This window comes from Petromyzon marinus (assembly GCF_048934315.1).
Source record: "Petromyzon marinus isolate PM22_M1 ecotype Great Lakes invasive population chromosome 80 unlocalized genomic scaffold, UKy_Petmar_22M1.pri1.0 chr80_unloc.2, whole genome shotgun sequence".
In the NCBI taxonomy this organism is placed as follows: domain Eukaryota; kingdom Metazoa; phylum Chordata; class Hyperoartia; order Petromyzontiformes; family Petromyzontidae; genus Petromyzon; species Petromyzon marinus.
This window is the reverse complement of record NW_027422630.1, coordinates 383158-405672: the sequence shown is the minus strand read 5'-3', so window position 1 is coordinate 405672 and position 22515 is coordinate 383158. Positions and strand designations below refer to the sequence as shown.

The 22515-nt window shown below is 53.1% G+C and overlaps 1 protein-coding gene across 3 annotated transcripts in view; it reads right to left on the bottom strand.

Moving 5' to 3' along the window:
* Positions 1 to 22515, bottom strand: part of GTF2H1 (general transcription factor IIH subunit 1) — a 40227-nt gene that overhangs the window by 5173 nt on the left and 12539 nt on the right. For 2 of the 3 annotated variants that reach the window (XR_012931697.1, XM_076058882.1), the window contains exons 7-13: positions 16174 to 16253; positions 15383 to 15534; positions 15017 to 15110; positions 14598 to 14686; positions 7595 to 7712; positions 5711 to 5801; positions 2152 to 2267 (exon numbers count right to left, since the gene is read on the bottom strand). Coding sequence is in view for 2 of the 3 variants with exons in the window: in XM_076058882.1 (XP_075914997.1) it covers positions 2152 to 2267; positions 5711 to 5801; positions 7595 to 7712; positions 14598 to 14686; positions 15017 to 15110; positions 15383 to 15534; positions 16174 to 16253 (740 nt within the window). In the remaining variant the exon portion in view is untranslated. Of the gene's footprint in view, positions 1 to 2151; positions 2268 to 5117; positions 5266 to 5710; positions 5802 to 7594; positions 7713 to 14597; positions 14687 to 15016; positions 15111 to 15382; positions 15535 to 16173; positions 16254 to 22515 lie in introns of those variants that run through there. The other variant, XM_076058883.1, reaches the window with a different exon arrangement.

Genomic DNA, 22515 nt, shown 5'->3' with positions numbered 1-22515 from the left:
CCTCATCACCTGCATCATCATCATCATCACCACCCTCATCACCTGCATCATCATCATCAACATCACCACCCTCATCACCTGCATCATCAACATCATTATCATCACCTGCATCATCATCATAAACATCATCACCTGCATCATCAACACCATCATCATCATCATAAACATCATCACCTGCATCATCAACACCATCAACATCTGCATCATCATCATCAACAACAACACCCTAATCATCAACATCATCACCTGCATCATCATCATCATCATAAACATCATCACCTGCATCATCATCATAAACATCATCACCTGCATCATCAACACCATCATCATCATCTGCATCATCAACAACAACACCCTCATCATCAACATCATCACCTGCATCATCATCATCATCATAAACATCATCACCTGCATCATCATCATCATCATAAACATCATCACCTGCATCATCAACATCATCACCCTCATCACCTGCATCATCATCATCAACATCATCATAAACATCACCCTCATCACCTGCATCATCATCAACAACACCACCATCAACATCATCATCATCATAAACATCACCCTCATCACCTGCATCATCATCATAAACATCACCTGCATCATCATTATCATCATCACCATCATCAACATCACCATCATCAACATCATCATAAACATCACCCTCATCACCTGCATCATCATCATCAACAACACCACCACCATCAACATCATCACCCTCATCACCTGCATCATCATCATCATCAAAACCACCCTCATCACCTGCATCATCACCATCAACATCACCAACACCATCAACATCACCATCAACATCACCATCAACATCACCATCACCAACACCATCAACATCACCATCAACATCACCAACACCATCAACATCACCATCACCAACACCATCAACATCACCATCACCATCACCAACACCATCAACATTACCATCAACATCACCAACACCATCAACATCACCATCAACATCACCATCACCAACACCATCAACATCACCATCAACATCAACATCACCAGCACCAGCACCAACACCATCAACATCACCATCAACATCACCATCACCAACACCATCACCATCAACATCACCATCAACATCACCAACACCATCAACATCACCATCAACATCACCATCACCAACACCATCAACATCACCAACACCATCACCATCAACATCACCAACACCATCAACATCAACAACACCATCACCAACACCATCAACATCAACATCACCATCACCAACACCATCAACATCACCATCAACATCACCATCACCAACACCAACACCATCAACATCACCATCAACATCACCATCAACATCACCAGCACCAACACCATCACCATCAACATCACCATCAACATCACCAACACCATCAACATCACCATCAACATCACCATCACCAACACCATCAACATCACCATCACCAGCACCAACACCATCAACATCACCAACACCATCAACATCAACATCACCATCACCAACACCATCAACATCACCATCAACATCACCATCACCAACACCATCACCATCAACATCACCATCAACATCACCAACACCATCAACATCACCATCAACATCACCATCACCAACACCATCAACATCACCAACACCATCACCATCAACATCACCAACACCATCAACATCAACAACACCATCACCAACACCATCAACATCAACATCACCATCACCAACACCATCAACATCACCATCAACATCACCATCACCAACACCAACACCATCAACATCACCATCAACATCACCATCAACATCACCAGCACCAACACCATCACCATCAACATCACCATCAACATCACCAACACCATCAACATCACCATCAACATCACCATCACCAACACCATCAACATCACCATCACCAGCACCAACACCATCAACATCACCAACACCATCAACATCAACATCACCATCACCAACACCATCAACATCACCATCACCAACACCATCACCAGCACCAGCACCAACAACATCACCAGCACCAACACCATCACCATCACCGATATCACCGGCAGGGAGACACGGGGGGACGTGGGGGGGATACGGGGGGGGGTCACGTGGGGGGGGGGGGACACGTGGGGGGGGGGTCACGTGGAGGGGGGGGTCACGTGGGGGGGGGGGGTGCCCACTTTGTCTTGCTGGAGGGGGGAGTTGAGGGGGAAGCAGCCCCAAAAGTGACGCAGCAGCTCCCCCAGAGACAGGTAGAGAAGTAGCAGCTCATCCTGTAGCTCCACAGAGATCATCTCTAGCACACACACACAGTGACACACACACACAGTGACACACAGTGACACACACAGTGACACACACACAGTGACACACACACACAGAGACAGGTAGAGAAGTAGCAGCTCATCCTGTAGCTCCACAGAGATCATCTCTAGCACAGTGACACACACACAGTGACACACACACACAGTGACACACACACAGTGACACACACAGTGACACACACAGTGACAGGTAGAGAAGTAGCAGCTCATCCTGTAGCTCCACAGAGATCATCTCTAGCACAGTGACACACACACAGTGACACACACACACAGTGACACACACACAGTGACACACACAGTGACACACACAGTGACACACACACACAGAGACAGGTAGAGAAGTAGCAGCTCATCCTGTAGCTCCACAGAGATCATCTCTAGCACACAGTGACACACACACAGTGACACACACAGTGACACACACACACACAGTGACACACACAGTGACACACACAGTGACACACACACACAGTGACAGGTAGAGAAGTAGCAGCTCATCCTGTAGCTCCACAGAGATCATCTCTAGCACACACAGAGACACACACAGTGACACACACACACACAGTGACACACATACAGTGACACACACAGTGACACACACATACAGTGACACACACACACAGTGACACACACACACAGTGACACACACAACACAGTGACACACACAGTGACACACACACACACAGTGACACACATACAGTGACACACATACAGTGACACACACACACAGTGACACACACACACAGTGACACACACACAGTGACACACACACAGTGACACACACACACAGAGACAGGTGGAGAAGTAGCAGCTCATCCTGTAGCTCCACAGAGATCATCTCTAGCACACACAGAGACACACACAGTGACACACACACAGTGACACACACACAGTGACACACACAGTGACACACACACAGTGACACACACAGTGACACACACACAGTGACACACACAGTGACACACACAGTGACACACACACACAGTGACACACACAGTGACACACACACACACAGTGACACACACACAGTGACACACACACAGAGACACACACAGTGACACACACACAGTGACACACAGAGACAGGTAGAGAAGTAGCAGCTCATCCTGTAGCTCCACAGAGATCATCTCTAGCACACAGTGACACACACACAGTGACACACACACACAGTGACACACACAGTGACACACACAGTGACAAACACAGTGACACACACAGTGACACACACAGTGACAGGTAGAGAAGTAGCAGCTCATCCTGTAGCTCCACAGAGATCATCTCTAGCACACACAACACAGTGACACACACAGTGACACACACAGTGACACACACACAGTGACACACAGTGACACACACAGTGACAGGTAGAGAAGTAGCAGCTCATCCTGTAGCTCCACAGAGATCATCTCTAGCACACAGTGACACACACAGTGACACACAGTGACACACACAGTGACACACACACAGTGACACACACACAGTGACACACACAGTGACACACACACACAGTGACACAGTGATACACACACAGTGACACACACACAGTGACACACACACAGAGACAGGTAGAGAAGTAGCAGCTCATCCTGTAGCTCCACAGAGATCATCTCTAGCACAGTGACACACACACAGTGACACAGTGACACACACAGTGACACACAGTGACACACACACACACAGTGACACACACAGTGACAAACACACACACAGTGACAGGTAGAGAAGTAGCAGCTCATCCTGTAGCTCCACAGAGATCATCTCTAGCACACACAGTGACACACACAGTGACACACACACAGTGACACACACAGTGACACACACACAGTGACACACACAGTGACACACACACACAGTGACACACACACAGTGACACACACACAGTGACACACACACAGAGACAGGTAGAGAAGTAGCAGCTCATCCTGTAGCTCCACAGAGATCATCTCTAGCACACACAGTGACACACACAGTGACACACACACAGTGACACACACAGTGACACAGTGACACACACACACAGTGACACACACACACACAGAGACAGGTAGAGAAGTAGCAGCTCATCCTGTAGCTCCACAGAGATCATCTCTAGCACACAGTGACACACACACAGTGACACACACACAGTGACACACACACAGTGACACACACAGTGACACACACAGTGACACACACACAGTGACACACACACAGTGACACACACACACAGTGACACACACAGTGACACACACACAGTGACACACACAGTGGCACACACACAGTGACACACACATAGTGACACACACACAGTGACACACACACAGTGACACACACACACACACAGTGACACACACACAGTGACACACACACAGTGACACACACACACACAGAGACAGGTAGAGAAGTAGCAGCTCATCCTGTAGCTCCACAGAGATCATCTCTAGCACACACAACACAGTGACACACACAGTGACACAAACACAGTGACACACACACAGTGACACACACACAGTGACACACACACACAGTGACACACACACAGTGACACACACAGTGACACACACACAGTGACACACACATAGTGACACACACACAGTGACACACACACAGTGACACACACACACACACAGTGACACACACACAGTGACACACACACAGTGACACACACACACACAGAGACAGGTAGAGAAGTAGCAGCTCATCCTGTAGCTCCACAGAGATCATCTCTAGCACACACAACACAGTGACACACACAGTGACACAAACACAGTGACACACACACAGTGACACACACACAGTGACACACACACAGTGACACACACACACAGTGACAGGTAGAGAAGTAGCAGCTGATCCTGTAGCTCCACAGAGATCATCTCTAGCACACACAGTGACACACACAGTGACACACACAGTGACACACACACAGTGACACCTACAGAGACAGGTAGAGAAGTAGCAGCTCATCCTGTAGCTCCACAGAGATCATCTCTAGCACACACACAGTGACACACACACAGTGACACACACAGTGACACACACACACAGTGACACACACAGTGACACACACACACAGTGACACACACAGTGACACACACAGACAGGTAGAAAAGTAGCAGCTCATCCTGTAGCTCCACAGAGATCATCTCTAGCACACACACAGTGACACACACACAGTGACACACACACACATTGACAACAACAACCGCCATTCGCCACTAAGTGGCGGTGACGTTACCACGACGCTTGTGCCAGGCCACACACAGACACACAGACAGACACACACACAAACACACACAGACACACACACACACGCGCACACAGACACACACACAGACACACGCACACATGCACACAGAGACACACAGAGATCTTGCAGTACACAAGATCATGTGTATAGGTCAAGAGGTCACATGTCGTGGGGTCAAGGGGTTACCTCTGCTGCTGGACTGAGCACCGCCCTGCATCAAGGAGCCTCCCGGAGAGAGGGAGGCGATGGCGGAGGACGAGAGAGCAGCGGAGAGAGCCTGGCAGAGACACACGGGGACAGAGACACGGGGACAGAGACACGGGGAGAGAGACACGGGGAGACGGTCAGAGAGAGACACGAGGAGAGAGACACGGGGAGAGAGTCAGAGAGAGACACGGGGAGAGAGACACGGGGAGAGACACAGAGAGTCAGAGAGAGACACAGCGAGAGACACAGAGACAGAGAGACACAGAGAGACAGTCAGAGACACCAGAGGCTGGTGGAGGGGGTGGATCCCTGGTGGAGCAGTGGGTATGTAGGTGCAGCCGCAGGGTGAGGTGCAGGAGGAGGGTGACGATGAGGAGGGTGATGATGAGGAGGGTGATGATGTGTGTGTCTGTGTGTGTGTGTCTGTGTGTGTGACTGTGTGTGTGTGTGTGACTGTGTGACTGCTGATCGATGCCTGGGTGCGGTCAAGGGATGGCTCCCTATTGCTCAACCACGTTATGTATGCTGCTGATTTGGTAATAGCTGCTCAGTCAGAGGAGGAGTTGGAGACGCTGCTGCTGAGACTGGAGCGTGCCACTAAGAGGTGGGGCCTTACCATCAGCCCCACCAAAACTAAGCACCTGCCTGGGTATTTTGTACCATCGGACACTCCACCCCCACAACTCCCAATCGGTGATGGGGCAGTTGTGGAGAGAGTGGAGAGTTTCCCATACCTGGGGAGTGTGCTTATGACTGGCTCCAGTTTAACAGCAGAGATCTCACTCCGAATCAGTCGAGCGGCAATATCTTTTCATCGGTTGCGTAACGCTGTGTGGAAGCTACCTGGTCTGTCGCTCCGCACTAAGCTTCAGGTCTTCTCGGCCACGGTCATTCCCTCCCTTCTCTACGCTTGCGAAACGTGGACCCCCCTAATAGAACATCTTAGCCGGGTAGAAACATTTAGGCTGGCCTGCCTACGATCCATCCTGGGTTTAACCAGACTGGATTGTGTGAGGAGCTAAAAAATCCTTCAAAGATCTGGGCAAGGTCCCATTGGTGAGCTCCTCCGGCAGGGAAGGCTGCGATGGCTGGGTCATGTAGCCCGCATGCCCAGCCACCGCATGCCGAAACAGCTTTTGTTCGGCCGGATTGAGGGGGCTAAGCGGGCGCGGCATGGGCTAGAGAAGAGATGGAGTGATGTGGTACAGGAGGACGTGGAGCTGAGTAGACTTGCCGATGACTGGTACCAGCAGTGTCAAGATCGGCCTCTGTGGAGGAGGCTCGTGAAGGATGCTACTGGGCAGTTGGAGGCAGTCGCCCTCCAACAACAACGGAGGGCGGAGGAGCGACGCTCAGAACAACGAGCGGAGCGCCGGGTGGCTAAAGCACAGCAGGTTGGCACAGTAGGGGGCAAGGGTGGTGCATCAGCCAGTCATCTCAGTCAGTCGACCCGTGGCACCTGCTGGGTCTGCCCCGTGACCTCCTGCCAGCGGGCGTTCGACACTTCACGTGGCCTCACGGTGCACATAGCCTGGCACAAGCGTCGTGGTGACGTCACCGCCACTTAGTGGCGAATGGCGGTTGTTGTTGTTGTTGTCTGTGTGTGTGACTGTGTGTGTGTGACTGTGTGTGACTGTGTGTGTGTGTGACTGTGTGTGTGTGACTGTGTGTGTGACTGTGTGTGTGTGTGACTGTGTGTGTGTGTGACTGTGTGTGTGTGACTGTGTGTGTGACTGTGTGTGTGTGTGACTGTGTGTGTGACTGTGTGTGTGTGACTGTATGTGTGTGTGACTGTGTGTGTGTGTGTGACTGTGTGTGTGTGTGACTGTGTGTGTGTGACGATGAGGAGGGTGATGCCGCCACCTGTTGGGGGCAGGGGGTGTAGGAGGCCATCTCTGAGCGTGTGGCGCCCACGGCCCCCAGGATCTCGTGGCCGGTGCTGTAGGGGCACGGCTGGACGGGCACAGGCCCATGGAAATACCTAGCACACACACAGTCACACACAGTCACACACACAGTCACACACACACAGTCACACACAGTCACACACAGTCACACACACACAGTCACACACACAGTGACACACACAGTCACACACAAAGATACAAAAACAAAGATCCCCCATATAGCTTTAACAGACTGTAGGGGGCAAGTGCTGTTAGCGAGCACCTATGAAGGCCGGTAACGGTACACGAGCACACACACACAGTCACACACACAGTCACACACACAGTCACACACACACACAGTCACACACACACAGTGACACACACAGTGACACACACACAGTGACACACACACAGTGACACAGTCACACACACACACACAGTGACACAGTCACACACACACACACAGTCACAACAACAACCGCCATTCGCCACTAAGTGGCGGTGACGTCACCACGACGCTTGTGCCAGGCTATGTGCACCCTGAGGCCACGTGAAGTGTCGAACGCCCGCTGGCAGGAGGTCACGGGGCAGACCCAGGTGCCACGGGTCGACTGACTGAGATGACTGGCTGATGCACCACCTGTGCCCCCTACTGTGCCAACCTGCTGTGCTTTAGCCACCCGGCGCTCCGCTCGCTGTTGTGAGCGTCGCTCCTCCGCCCTCCGTTGTTGTTGGAGGGCGACTGCCTCCAACTGCCCAGTAGCATCCTTCACGAGCCTCCTCCACAGAGGCCGATCTTGACACCGCTGGTACCAGTCATCGGCAAGTCCACTCAGCTCCACGTCCTCCTGTACCACATCACTCCATCTCTTCTCTAGCCCGTGCCGCGCCCGCTTAGCCCGCTCAATCCGGCCAAACAAAAGCTGTTTCGGCATGCGGTGGCTGGGCATGCGGGCTACATGACCCAGCCATCGCAGCCTTGCCTGCCGGAGGAGCTCACCGATGGGACCTTGCCCAGATCTTTCAAGGATTTGTGAGCTCCTCACACAATCCAGTCTGGTTAAACCCAGGATGGATCGTAGGCAGGCCAGCCTAAATGTTTCTAACCGGCGAAGATGTTCCATTAGGGGGGTCCACGTTTCGCAAGCGTAGAGAAGGGAGGGAATGACCGTGGCCGAGAAGACCTAAAGCTTAGTGCGGAGCGACAGACCAGGTAGCTTCCACACAGCGTTACGCAACCGATGAAAAGATATTGCCGCTCGACTGATTCGGAGTGAGACCTCTGCTGTTAAACTGGAGCCAGTCATAAGCACACTGCCCAGGTATGGGAAACTCTCCACTCTCTCCACAACTGCCCCATCACCGATTGGGAGTTGTGGGGGTGGAGTGTCCGATGGTACAAAATACCCAGGCAGGTGCTTAGTTTTGGTGGGGCTGATGGTAAGGCCCCACCTCTTAGTGGCACGCTCCAGTCTCAGCAGCAGCGTCTCCAACTCCTCCTCTGACTGAGCAGCTATTACCAAATCATCAGCATACATAACGTGGTTGAGCAATAGGGAGCCATCCCTTGACCGCACCCGGGCATCGATTAGCCTCCCATTATATCTGTACCATATGGAGATTCCCCCGGTACAGCTATTGAAGGCTTCACGAACTACGTGGTCAAAATAGATGTTAAATAATGTGGGAGCCAGAGGACATCCCTGTCGCACCCCAAGGTGTACAGGGAATGGCTCTGACTCCCGGCCACGTAGTTTTACCCGGGCCCGCTCAACATCATGAAGGTCCTTAATGATCGTGAGCAGAGGGTCAGGTACTCCAAAAGCACGAAGAACGACCCAGAGCCCAGGCCTACTGATGGTATCATAGGCCTTGACCAGGTCAATAAAGCAGAGATGTAGGTCTTGTTGGAATTCCCTACACCTTTGCTGTAGCAGACGGACAGAAAATATGGCATCTGTGCAGGACCGCCTTTCCTGAAACCGCATTGGGGCTCCGCAAGCCTCTCCTCAGCATGCCTGGCAAGGCGATGCTGAATAATCCTTGCCAGGACCTTTCCCGGCACACTGAGGAGTGAGATGCCCCTGTAGTTGTTACAGTCTGTGCGGTCCCCCTTCTTAAAAAGGGGGACCACCAGGGCATCCTTCCAATCCTGCGGAACCCGTCCAGTGGTCCAGACTGATGTTATGATGTCATATAGGGCAGTCTGTGCACAAACGCCACCCTCCCTCAGCATTTCGCTTGGGAGATCATCTCTGCCCGCTGCCTTTCCTGGTCTCAGACTCCGGATCGCCTTCAATACTTCCTCAGCAGATGGCACCTCAGCCAGCCACTCACAGGGGGTGACTTCATCCAATATTTGAGGCACCGCAGCCTCAGAAGGGTCATCCTCACTTTGTGCCACGATGCTTTCCTGGCTGAGGGATTTTCCCTCCCCCAGGACCTCACAGAAATGCTCAGCAAATCTGCGAACCTGTTCCTGGGGGTCGGAAATTGGATCACCGTTTTTTCCCCTAATGATGGTAATAGGTGTGGCGCTGCAGGTTACTTTTTTGATGGAGTTAAATAGAGATTTGTGATCACGGGCCACTGAGGCAGACTCCATCTCCTCAGCAACCCGCGACCACCACCCATCCTTGCAGCGCCTCACGGCTCTCCGAACCTCCGAGCGAAGGCTGCGGTAAGCCTCCTCATTCTCTGACGTGGGATTCTGTAGCCGATGACAGTGGGCCTGTCGCTTTTTCTCAACCATCCTGAACAACTCCTCTGTCATCCAGGGTGTCTGGGGAGGTCTGGACCGCGTACCCAGAGCAGCCATTGCAGCTGCATGAGTCACAGTCCTAAACCTCGCCCATTTACCCTCGACATCAGGAGGAGTCGGGGACGATGCCAATCCCAGTCGCAAGCGATGATGAAATTCTCGCTTGCAACTTTCATCAGATAACTGAGACCAGGCCACTTTAGGTTGGAATGGGGTCCTGGGTGTACACCCACCACCGGAGTGGAAGAATGGCAGGTGCATCTTACAGATGACTAGTCGATGGTCAGAGGGCAGATCAGCTCCACGGTAGGTCCTGGTGTCAAGGACATGGGCTCGCATTCGCTGGTCCGTCACTATGTAGTCCAGCAGATGTTCTTGCTTGGACCCGGCATGCATCCATGATGTTGTGTGGATGCGCCGATGCCGGAACAGCGTGTTGGTAATTACAAGCCCATGGGCTGCACAAAAATCTAGCAGCCTCCTACCGTTGTTATTGAGCTGATCTGGCCCATGCCCTCCAATCACTCCAGACCAGGTGCCAGTATCATGACCAACTCGGGCATTGAAGTCACCCAACATGATGACTCTATCCCGAGGGGCCACTTTAGCCAGCACCTGTGACAGGAGGTCATAGAAGGCATCTGACTCATCGGCTTTGCCTGCATCCCTCCACGGATGTTCATCTTCGGTGGGGGCATAAGTAACCACGACCACCATTCCTCGCCTCCGGTTGATGGGAAGGCGAGCCCAAAGTAGCCTGGGGCTTACAGCTTCCCACACCTCACCGCCACGCTCCCACGCCCCCTTCATTCTTTTGTTCAAAAGAAGACCCACACCCTGTTGTTTGGCAGTCTGCTGCCCCGAGTAGAGGACTGTCCACCCCTCATGGTGGCAGGAGCCAGAGCCGGTCCACCGGACCTCCTGAATGCCGCATAGATCCAGGCGGTACCGGTCCAGCTCCCGACAGAGGAGTGGCAGCCTCTCCTCTGCAGTGAGCGTTCGAACATTCCACGTGGCCACCCGTAGTGGCTTTTCGTTGTTTCTGGAGTAGCCCCGAGGGTAGGTATTCAATCTCCTGGCTCCGCCAATTGGGGTTTGGCCAGGAGACGTCATAGACACCTGGCCCCCCGGGGCCTCCGGCACAAGCTTAGTTGTTACATATTTCAGTTTAATTCGTGGTTTCGTGGTAATTAATTGAAGGTGGAGGGGTTACCAGCCCCTCGCACCCGTCCAGAGCCCCCGTTTAGCCCCTGTGGTGGACACATATGCCATGAGGGGAGGAGCCAATCAAAATTGGATCTCCCCCCACAGCGCTGTCCACGACAGAGTTGCCCGTCCGGCACCACGAGGAGGTAGGGGGTTGTTTTGCCGCACACACACAGTCACACACACAGTCACAGTCACACACACAGTCACAGTCACACACACAGTCACACACAAGATCCCCCATATAGCCTTAACAGACTGTAGGGGCAAGTGCTGTTAGCGAGCACCTATGAAGGCCGGAACGGTACACGAGGGGGTGGGTGGCCAGCACCACGCCCGACCGCCTTTGTCTCCCTAGTGGCAATGTTTACACACCGCACCAGGTACTCATTTGAGGCTGAGTCGACCTAGGGGAGGCCCGGGACCGGTTCAGATAATCGTCACTGGTGTTGGCCGTGAGCGGGAATCGAACCCGGGTCGCCAGGTTCATAGCGCAGCGCACTAACCGATACACTATCGCTCCCCACTCAGTCACACACACACACAGTCACACACACACACAGTCACACACACACACAGTCACACACACACACACAGTCACACACACACACACACACAGTCACACACGCACAGACACAGTCACACACAGACAGACACACACAGACAGACACAGTCACACACAGACAGACACACACACAGACAGACACACACACAGACAGACACAGTCACACACAAACAGAGTCACACACAGAGTCACACACAGTCACAGTTACACACAGAGTCACACACAGTCACATTTACACACAGAGTCACACAGTCACACAGACGCACACACACACACAGTCACACAGTCACACACACACACAGTCACACACGCGTACACACACACATACACGCACGCACAAGACCCACACACACAGATACACACACACGCAAGCACAAGACACACACACACACGCACGCACAAGACACACACACATACAGATACACACACAGACACACCAGCTGTGGTGGGTGTGCATACTGGTGGATGGTTATGGTGGTGGTTGTATGTATAGTGGTGGTGGTTGTATGTACAGTGAGAGAAAAAAGTATTTGATCCCCTGCTGATTTTGTACGTTTGCCCACTGACAAAGAAATGATCAGTCTATAATTTTAATGGTAGGTTTATTTGAACAGTGAGAGACAGAATGACAACAACAAAAATCCGGCAAATCGCATGTCAAAAATGTTATAAATTGATTTGCATTTTAATGAGGGAAATAAGTATTTGACCCCCTCTCAATCAGAAAGATTTCTGGCTCCTAGGTGTCTTTTATACAGGTAACGAGCTGAGATTAGAAGCACACTCTTAATTGGAGTGCTCCTAATTTCAGCTTGTTACCTGTATAAAAGACACCTGTCCACTGAAGCAATCAATAAATCAGATTCCAAACTCTCCACCATGGCCAAGACCAAAGAGCTCTCCAAGGACGTCAGGGACAAGATTGTAGACCTACACAAGGCTGGAATGTGCTACAAGACCATTGCCAAGCAGCTTGGTGAGAAGGTGACAACAGTTGGTGCGATTATTCGCAAATGAAAGAAACACAAAAGAACTGTCAATCTCCCTCGGCCTTGGGCTCCATGCAAGATCTAACCTCGTGGAGTTGCAATGATCATGAGAACGGTGACGAATCAGCCCAGAACTACACGGGAGGATCTTGTCAATGATCTCAAGGCAGCTGGGACCATAGTCACCAAGAAAACAATTGGTAACACACTACGCCGTGAAGGACTGAAATCCTGCAGCGCCCGCAAGGTCCCCCTGCTCAAGAAAGCACATATACATGCCCGTCTGAAGTTTGCCAATGAACATCTGAATGATTCAGACGACAACTGGGTGAAAGTGTTGTGGTCAGATGAGACCAAAATGGAGCTCTTTGGCATCAACTCAACTCGCCGTGTTTGGAGGAGGAGGAATGCTGCCTATGACCCCAAGAACACCATCCCCACCGTCAAACATGGAGGTGGAAACATTATGCTTTGGGGGTGTTTTTCTGCTAAGGGGACAGGACAACTTCACCGCAACAAAGGGACGATGGACGGGGCCATGTACCGTCAAATCTCGGGTGAGAACCTCCTTCCCTCAGCCAGGGCATTGAAAATGGGTCGTGGATGGGTATTCCAGCATGGCAATGACCCAAAACACATGGCCAAGGCAACAAAGGAGTGGCTCAAGAAGAAGCACATTAAGGTCCTGGAGTGGCCTAGCCAGTCTCCAGACCTTAATCCCATAGAAAATCTGTGGAGGGAGCTGAAGGTTCGAGTTGCCTAACGTCAGCCTCGAACCTTAATGACTTGGAGAAGTTCTACAAAGAGGAGTGGGACAAAATCCATCCTGAGATGTGTGCAAACCTGGTGTCCAACTACAAGAAACGTCTGACCTCTGTGATTGCCAACAAGGGTTTTGCCACCAAGTACTAAGTCATGTTATGCAGAGGGGGTCAAATACTTATTTCCCTCATTAAAATGCAAATAAATTTATAACATTTTTGACATGCGTTTTTCTGGATTTTTGTTGTTGTTATTCTGTCTCTCACTGTTCAAATAAACCTACCATTAAAATTATAGACTGATCATTTCTTTGCCAGTGGACAAACGTACAAAATCAGCAGGGGATCAAATACTTTTTTCCCTCACTATATAGTGGTTGTGGTTGTATGTATAGTGGTGGTGGTTGTATGTATAGTGGTGGTGGTTGTGGTTGTATGTATAGTGGTGGTTGTATGTATAGTGGTGGTGGTTGTGGTTGTATGTATAGTGGTGGTGGTTGTATGTATAGTGGTGGTGGTTGTGGTTGTATGTATAGTAGTGGTGGTTGTATGTATAGTGGTGGTGGTGGTTGTGGTGGTGGTTGTTGTATGCATAGTGGTGGTGGTTGTGGTTGTATGTATAGTAGTGGTGGTTGTGGTTGTAGTGGTGGTGGTTGTTGTATGCATAGTGGTGGTGGTTGTGGTGGTGGTGGTACCGGTCTGATCTCTTGAGGTTCAGGGTCACCGTCTCGTTAGGACGCGGTTCCAGCAGATCTTCATAGCGGCACGCCTCCTCTACGCAGTTCTACCACAACAACCACAACAACCACAACAACCACTACAAACAACAACCACTATACACAACAACCACTATACACAACACAACAACCACAATACATAAACCACCACCACCACCCCCGCCACCACCACCACCACCACCCCCGCCACCACCACCACCACCACCGCCACCACCATCACCACCACCACCACCGCCACCACCACCACTACCACCATGGCCACCGCCACCACCATCGCCACCGCCGCCATCACCACCACCACCGCCACTACCACCACCACCACTACCACCATCGCCACCACTACCACCACCACCACCACCGCCACCACCCCCGAGCACCTTCTTAGTGGGTGGTTGTTGTGGTTGTTGTGGTTGTTGCTGATTCTCGGCGTCTCCACTGCAGCGTTTCACCGCCTCACCACTCACAGAGCCCCTGACAACAACCAGCACGTCAACAACAACAACGTCACGTAAACAACAACAACAACCGTCACGTGAACAACAACAACCCGTCTGACTCCCCGTGTCTCCCCCCCCACGTGTCTCCCCCTCCCCCCCCCCCACGTGTCTCCCCCTCCCCCCCCCCCCACGTGTCTCCCCCTCCCCCCCCCCCACGTGACTCCCCCTCCCCCCCCCACGTGACTCCCCCTCCCCCCCCCCACGTGTCTCCCCCTCCCCCCCCCCCACGTGTCCCCCCCCCCCCACCTGCTGGTGTTGGTAGCCAGCACCATGCTGCTGTGTTGGTTGAGACGCCGGATGATGATTGCGTTGCTGCTGCTCCGGGCCGATGAGGCGGTGGAGGCGGTGGAGGAGGAGGTGCAGGAGGAGGTGGAGGGAGGGGAGGAGCTCCCGTAGCCCTGCACACAGAGACAAAGGTCCCCCGCGCAGCCTTCCAAGGGCCGTAGGGCCGAGTGCGGCGGTGGGCGGCGCCTCAGCGGCAGGCACAGGCAAAGCTTCCCGAGGTAGGTAGCCTCTAGCGGGCCGCGGGGGCAAGTGCCGTTAGCGAGCGGCGCCTACGGAAGCCGCCGCAGAGGGGGTGGGTGGCCGGCACCGCGCACGGCCGCCTTTGTCTCCCCAGTGGCGGTGTTTACTACGCACCGCCGCACCGGCGACTCAGTTGGGGCCGAGTCGACCTAGGGGAGGCCCAAGACCGGTTCAGATAATCATCGCCCGGCGGTGTTGGCCGTGAGCGGGAATCGAACTCGGGTCGCCGGGTTCGTAGCGCAGCGTAGCGCTAACCACAACACCCACCGCTCCCCACACACACAGACGCACACACACAGACACACACATTGTTTGTGTGTGTCTGATGTGTGTGTCTCAGCGTCACCATCCTCACCGTGGTGTATCCACTGCTGGGTGAAGATCAACGTGTTGGTGATGTCTCTACCCTGTGTGTGTGTGTGTTCTCTAATCATCGTACTCCGCTCTCTAAGTCTCTCAGCGTCACCATCATCACCAGGGTCTATCCACTGCTGGGTGGACACCATGCGTACCTCCCCGAGGGAGGAATCTCCCATGGCAGTAAGGTCCAGGAGAGGATTCCACACTCCCCTATCTACAATCTCCTGCAGCCCTGCACACACACACGTACACACACACACGTACACACACACGTACACACACACACGTACACACATACACATGTACACAACAACAACAACCGCCATTCGCCACTAAGTGGCGGTGATGTCACCATGACGCTTGTGCCAGGCCATGTGCACCTTGAGGCCACGTGAAGTGTCGAACGCCCGCTAGCAGGAGGTCACGGGGCAGACCCAGGTGCCTCGGGTCGACTGACTGAGATGACTGGCTGATGCACCACCTGTGCCCCCTACTGTGCCAACCTGCTGTGCTTTAGCCACCCGGCGCTCCGCTCGTTGTTGTGAGCGTCGCTCCTCCGCCCTTCGTTGTTGTTGGAGGACGACTGCCTCCAACTGCCCAATAGCGTCCTTCAAGAGCCTCCTCCACAGAGGCCGATCTTGACACCGCTGATACCGGTCATCGGCAAGTCCACTCAGCTCCACGTCCTCCTGTACCACATCACTCCATCTCTTCTCTAGCCCGTACCGCGCCCATTTAGCCCCCTCGATCCGGCCGAACAAAAGCTGTTTCGGCATGCGGTGGCTGGGCATGCGGGCTACATGACCCAGCCAACGCAGCCTTGCCTGCCGGAGCTCACCGATGGGACCTTGCCCAGCCTGGTTAAACCCAGGATGGATCGTAGGCAGGCTAGCCAAAATGTTTCCAACCGGCGAAGATGCTCCATTAAGGGGGTCCATGTTTCGCAAGCGTAGAGAAGGGAGGGAATGACCGTGGCCGAGAAGACCTGAAGCTTAGTGCGGAGCGACAGACCAGGTAGCTTCCACACAGCGTTACGCAACCGATGAAAAGATATTGCCGCTCGACTGATTCGGAGTGAGACCTCTACTGTTAGACTGGAGCCAGTCATAAGCACACTGCCCAGGTATGGGAAACTCTCCACTGTCACCACAACTGCCCCATCACCGATTGAGAGTTGTGGGGGTGGAGTGTCCGATGGTACAAAATACCCAGGCAGGTGCTTAGTTTTGGTGGGGCTGGTGGGAAGGCCCCATCTCTTAGTGGCACACTCCAGTCTCAGCAGCAGCGTTTCCAACTCCTCCTCTGAATGAGCAACTATTACCAAATCATCGGCATACATAACGTGGTTGAGCAATAGGGAGCCATCCCTTGACCGCACCCGGGCATCGATCAGCCTCCCATTATATCTGTACCAAATGGAGATTCCCCCGGTACAGCTATTGAAGACTTCACGAACTATGTGATCAAAATAGATGTTAAATAATGTGGGAGCCAGAGGATATCCCTGTCGCACCCCAAGGTGAACAGGGAATGGCTCTGACTCCCGGCCACGTAGTTTTACCCGGGCCCGCTCACCATCATGAAGGTCCTTAATGATCGTGAGCAGAGGGTCAGGGACTCCAAAAGCACGAAGAACAACCCAGAGCCCAGGCCTACTGATGGTATCATAGGCCTTGACCAGCTCAATAAAGCAGAGATGTAGGTCTTGTTGGAATTCCCTACACCTCTGCTGTAGCAGACGGACAGAAAATATGGCATCTGTGCAGGACCGCCCTTTCCTGAAACCGCATTGGGGCTCCGCAAGCCTCTCCTCAGCGTTTCTGGCAAGGCGATGTTGAATAATCCTTGCCAGGACCTTTCCCGGCACACTGAGGAGTGAGATGCCCCTGTAGTTGTTACAGTCTGTGCGGTCCCCCTTCTTAAAAAGGGGGACCACCAGGGCATCCTTCCAATCCTGCGGAACCCGTCCAGTGGTCCAGACTGTTGTTATGATGTCATATAGGGCAGTCTGTGCACAAACGCCGCCCTCCCTCAGCATTTCGCTTGGGAGATCATCTCTGCCCGCTGCCTTTCCTGGTCTCAGACTCCGGATCGCCTTCAGTACTTCCTCAACAGATGGCACCTCAGCCAGCCACTCACAGGGGGTGACTTCTTCCAATATTTGAGGCACCGCAGCCTCAGCAGTGTCATCCTCACTTTGTGCCACGATGTTTTCCTGGCTGAGGGATTTTCCCTCCCCCAGGACCTCACAGAAATGCTCAGCAAATCTGCAAACCTGTTTCTGGGGGTCGGAGATTGGATCACCGTTTTTTCCCCTAATGATGGTAATAGGTGTGGTGCTGCAGGTTACTTTTTTGATGGGGTTAAATAGAGATTTGTGATCACGGGCCACTGAGGCAGACTCCATCTCCTCAGCAACCCGCGACCACCACCCATCCTTGCAGCACCTCACAGCTCTCCGAGCGAAGGCTGCGGTAAGCCTCCTCATTCTCTGACGTGGGATTCTGTAGCCGATGACAGTGGGCCTGTCGCTTTTTCTCAACCATCCTGGACACCTCCTCTGTCAGCCAGGGTCTCTGGGGAGGTCTGGACCACATACCCAAAGTAGCCATTGCAGCAGCATGAGTGACAGTCCTAAACCTCGCCCATTTACCCTCGACATCAGGAGGAGTCGGGGACGATGCCAATCCCAGCCGCAAGCGATGATGAAATTCTCGCTTGCAACTTTCATCAGATAACTGAGACCAGGCCACTTTAGGTTGGAATGGGGTCCTGGGAGTACACCCACCACCGGAGTGGAAGAATGGCAGGCGCATCTTACAGATGACTAGTTGATGGTCAGATGGCAGATCAGCTCCACGGTAAGTCCTGGTGTCAAGCACATGGGCTTGCATCCGCTGGTCCGTCACTATGTAGTCCAGCAGATGTTCTTGCTTGGACCCGGCATGCATCCATGATGTTGTGTGGATGCGCCGATGCCGGAACAGCGTGTTGGTAATTACAAGCCCATGGGCTGCACAAAAATCTAGCAGCCTCCTACCGTTGTTATTGAGCTGATCTGGCCAATGCCCTCCAATCACTCCAGAACAGGTGCCAGCATCATGACCAACTCAGGCATTGAAGTCACCCAACAAGATTACTCTACCCCGAAGGGCCACTTTAGCCAGCACCTGTGACAGGTCATAGAAGGCATCTGACTCATCGGCTTTGCCTGCATCCCTCCACGGATGTTCGTCTTCAGTGGGGGCATAAGTAACCACGACCTCCACTCCTCGCCTCACGTACACACACATGTACACACACACACGTACACACACACACGTACACACACACACGTACACACACACACACACGCACACACACACACGCACACACACACACACGCACACACACACACACGCACACACACACACACACGCACACACACACACACACGTACACACACACACACACGTACACACACGCACGCACACACGCACGTACACACACGCACGTACACACACGCACGTACACACACGTACACACACACGTACACACACACGTACACACACGTACACACACACGTACACACACACACACGTACAAACACACACGTACACACAACAACAACAACAACCGCCATTCGCCACTAAGTGGCGGTGACGTCACCACGACGCTTGTGCCAGGCTATGTGCACCCTGAGGCCACGTGAAGTGTCGAACGCCCGCTGGCAGGAGGTCACGGGGCAGACCCAGGTGCCACGGGTCGACTGACTGAGATGACTGGCTGATGCACCACCTGTGCCCCCTACTGTGCCAACCTGCTGTGCTTTAGCCACCCGGCGCTCCGCTCGTTGTTCTGAGCGTCGCTCCTCCGCCCTCCGTTGTTGTTGGAGGGCGACTGCCTCCAACTGCCCAGTAGCATCCTTCACGAGCCTCCTCCACAGAGGCCGATCTTGACACCGCTGGTACCAGTCATCGGCAAGTCCACTCAGCTCCACGTCCTCCTGTACCACATCACTCCATCTCTTCTCTAGCCCGTGCCGCGCCCGCTTAGCCCCCTCAATCCGGCCAAACAAAAGCTGTTTCGGCATGCGGTGGCTGGGCATGCGGGCTACATGACCCAGCCATCGCAGCCTTGCCTGCCGGAGGAGCTCACCGATGGGACCCTGCCCAGATCTTTCAAGGATTTGTGAGCTCCTCACACAATCCAGTCTGGTTAAACCCAGGATGGATCGTAGGCAGGCCAGCCTAAATGTTTCTAACCGGCGAAGATGTTCCATTAGGGGGGTCCACGTTTCGCAAGCGTAGAGAAGGGAGGGAATGACCGTGGCCGAGAAAACCTGAAGCTTAGTGCGGAGCGACAGACCAGGTAGCTTCCACACAGCGTTACGCAACCGATGAAAAGATATTGCCGCTCGACTGATTCGGAGTGAGACCTCTGCTGTTAAACTGGAGCCAGTCATAAGCACACTGCCCAGGTATGGGAAACTCTCCACTCTCTCCACAACTGCCCCATCACCGATTGGGAGTTGTGGGGGTGGAGTGTCCGATGATACAAAATACCCAGGCAGGTGCTTAGTTTTGGTGGGGCTGATGGTAAGGCCCCACCTCTTAGTGGCACGCTCCAGTCTCAGCAGCAGCGTCTCCAACTCCTCCTCTGACTGAGCAGCTATTACCAAGTCATCAGCATACATAACGTGGTTGAGCAATAGGGAGCCATCCCTTGACCGCACCCGGGCATCGATTAGCCTCCCATTATATCTGTACCATATGGAGATTCCCCCGGTACAGCTATTGAAGGCTTCACGAACTACGTGGTCAAAATAGATGTTAAATAATGTGGGAGCCAGAGGACATCCCTGTCGCACCCCAAGGTGTACAGGGAATGGCTCTGACTCCCGGCCACGTAGTTTTACCCGGGCCCGCTCACCATCATGAAGGTCCTTAATGATCGTGAGCAGAGGGTCAGGTACTCCAAAAGCACGAAGAACGACCCAGAGCCCAGGCCTACTGATGGTATCATAGGCCTTGACCAGGTCAATAAAGCAGAGATGTAGGTCTTGTTGGAATTCCCTACACCTCTGCTGTAGCAGACGGACAGAAAATATGGCATCTGTGCAGGACCGCCCTTTCCTGAAACCGCATTGGGGCTCCGCAAGCCTCTCCTCAGCGTGCCTGGCAAGGCGATGCTGAATAATCCTTGCCAGGACCTTTCCCGGCACACTGAGGAGTGAGATGCCCCTGTAGTTGTTACAGTCTGTGCGGTCCCCCTTCTTAAAAAGGGGGACCACCAGGGCATCCTTCCAATCCTGCGGAACCCGTCCAGTGTTCCAGACTGTTGTTATGATGTCATATAGGGCAGTCTGTGCACAAACGCCACCCTCCCTCAGCATTTCGCTTGGGAGATCATCTCTGCCCGCTGCCTTTCCTGGTCTCAGACTCCGGATCGCCTTCAATACTTCCTCAGCAGATGGCACCTCAGCCAGCCACTCACAGGGGGTGACTTCATCCAATATTTGAGGCACCGCAGCCTCAGCAGGGTCATCCTCACTTTGTGCCACGATGTTTTCCTGGCTGAGGGATTTTCCCTCCCCCAGGACCTCACAGAAATGCTCAGCAAATCTGCGAACCTGTTCCTGGGTCGGAAATTGGATCACCGTTTTTTCCCCTAATGACGGTAATAGGTGTGGCGCTGCAGGTTACTTTTTTGATGGAGTTAAATAGAGATTTGTGATCACGGGCCACTGAGGCAGACTCCATCTCCTCAGCAACCCGCGACCACCACCCATCCTTGCAGCGCCTCACGGCTCTCCGAACCTCCGAGCGAAGGCTGCGGTAAGCCTCCTCATTCTCTGACGTGGGATTCTGTAGCCGATGACAGTGGGCCTGTCGCTTTTTCTCAACCATCCCGAACAACTCCTCTGTCATCCAGGGTGTCTGGGGAGGTCTGGACCGCGTACCCAAAGCAGCCATTGCAGCTGCATGAGTCACAGTCCTAAACCTCGCCCATTTACCCTCGACATCAGGAGGAGTCGGGGACGATGCCAATCCCAGCCGCAAGCGATGATGAAATTCTCGCTTGCAACTTTCATCAGATAACTGAGACCAGGCCACTTTAGGTTGGAATGGGGTCCTGGGTGTACACCCACCACCGGAGTGGAAGAATGGCAGGCGCATCTTACAGATGACTAGTCGATGGTCAGAGGGCAGATCAGCTCCACGGTAGGTCCTGGTGTCAAGGACATGGGCTCGCATTCGCTGGTCCGTCACTATGTAGTCCAGCAGATGTTCTTGCTTGGACCCGGCATGCATCAATGATGTTGTGTGGATGCGCCGATGCCGGAACAGCGTGTTGGTAATTACAAGCCCATGGGCTGCGCAAAAATCTAGCAGCCTCCTACCGTTGTTATTGAGCTGATCTGGCCCATGCCCTCCAATCACTCCAGACCAGGTGCCAGTATCATGACCAACTCGGGCATTGAAGTCACCCAACATGATGACTCTATCCCGAGG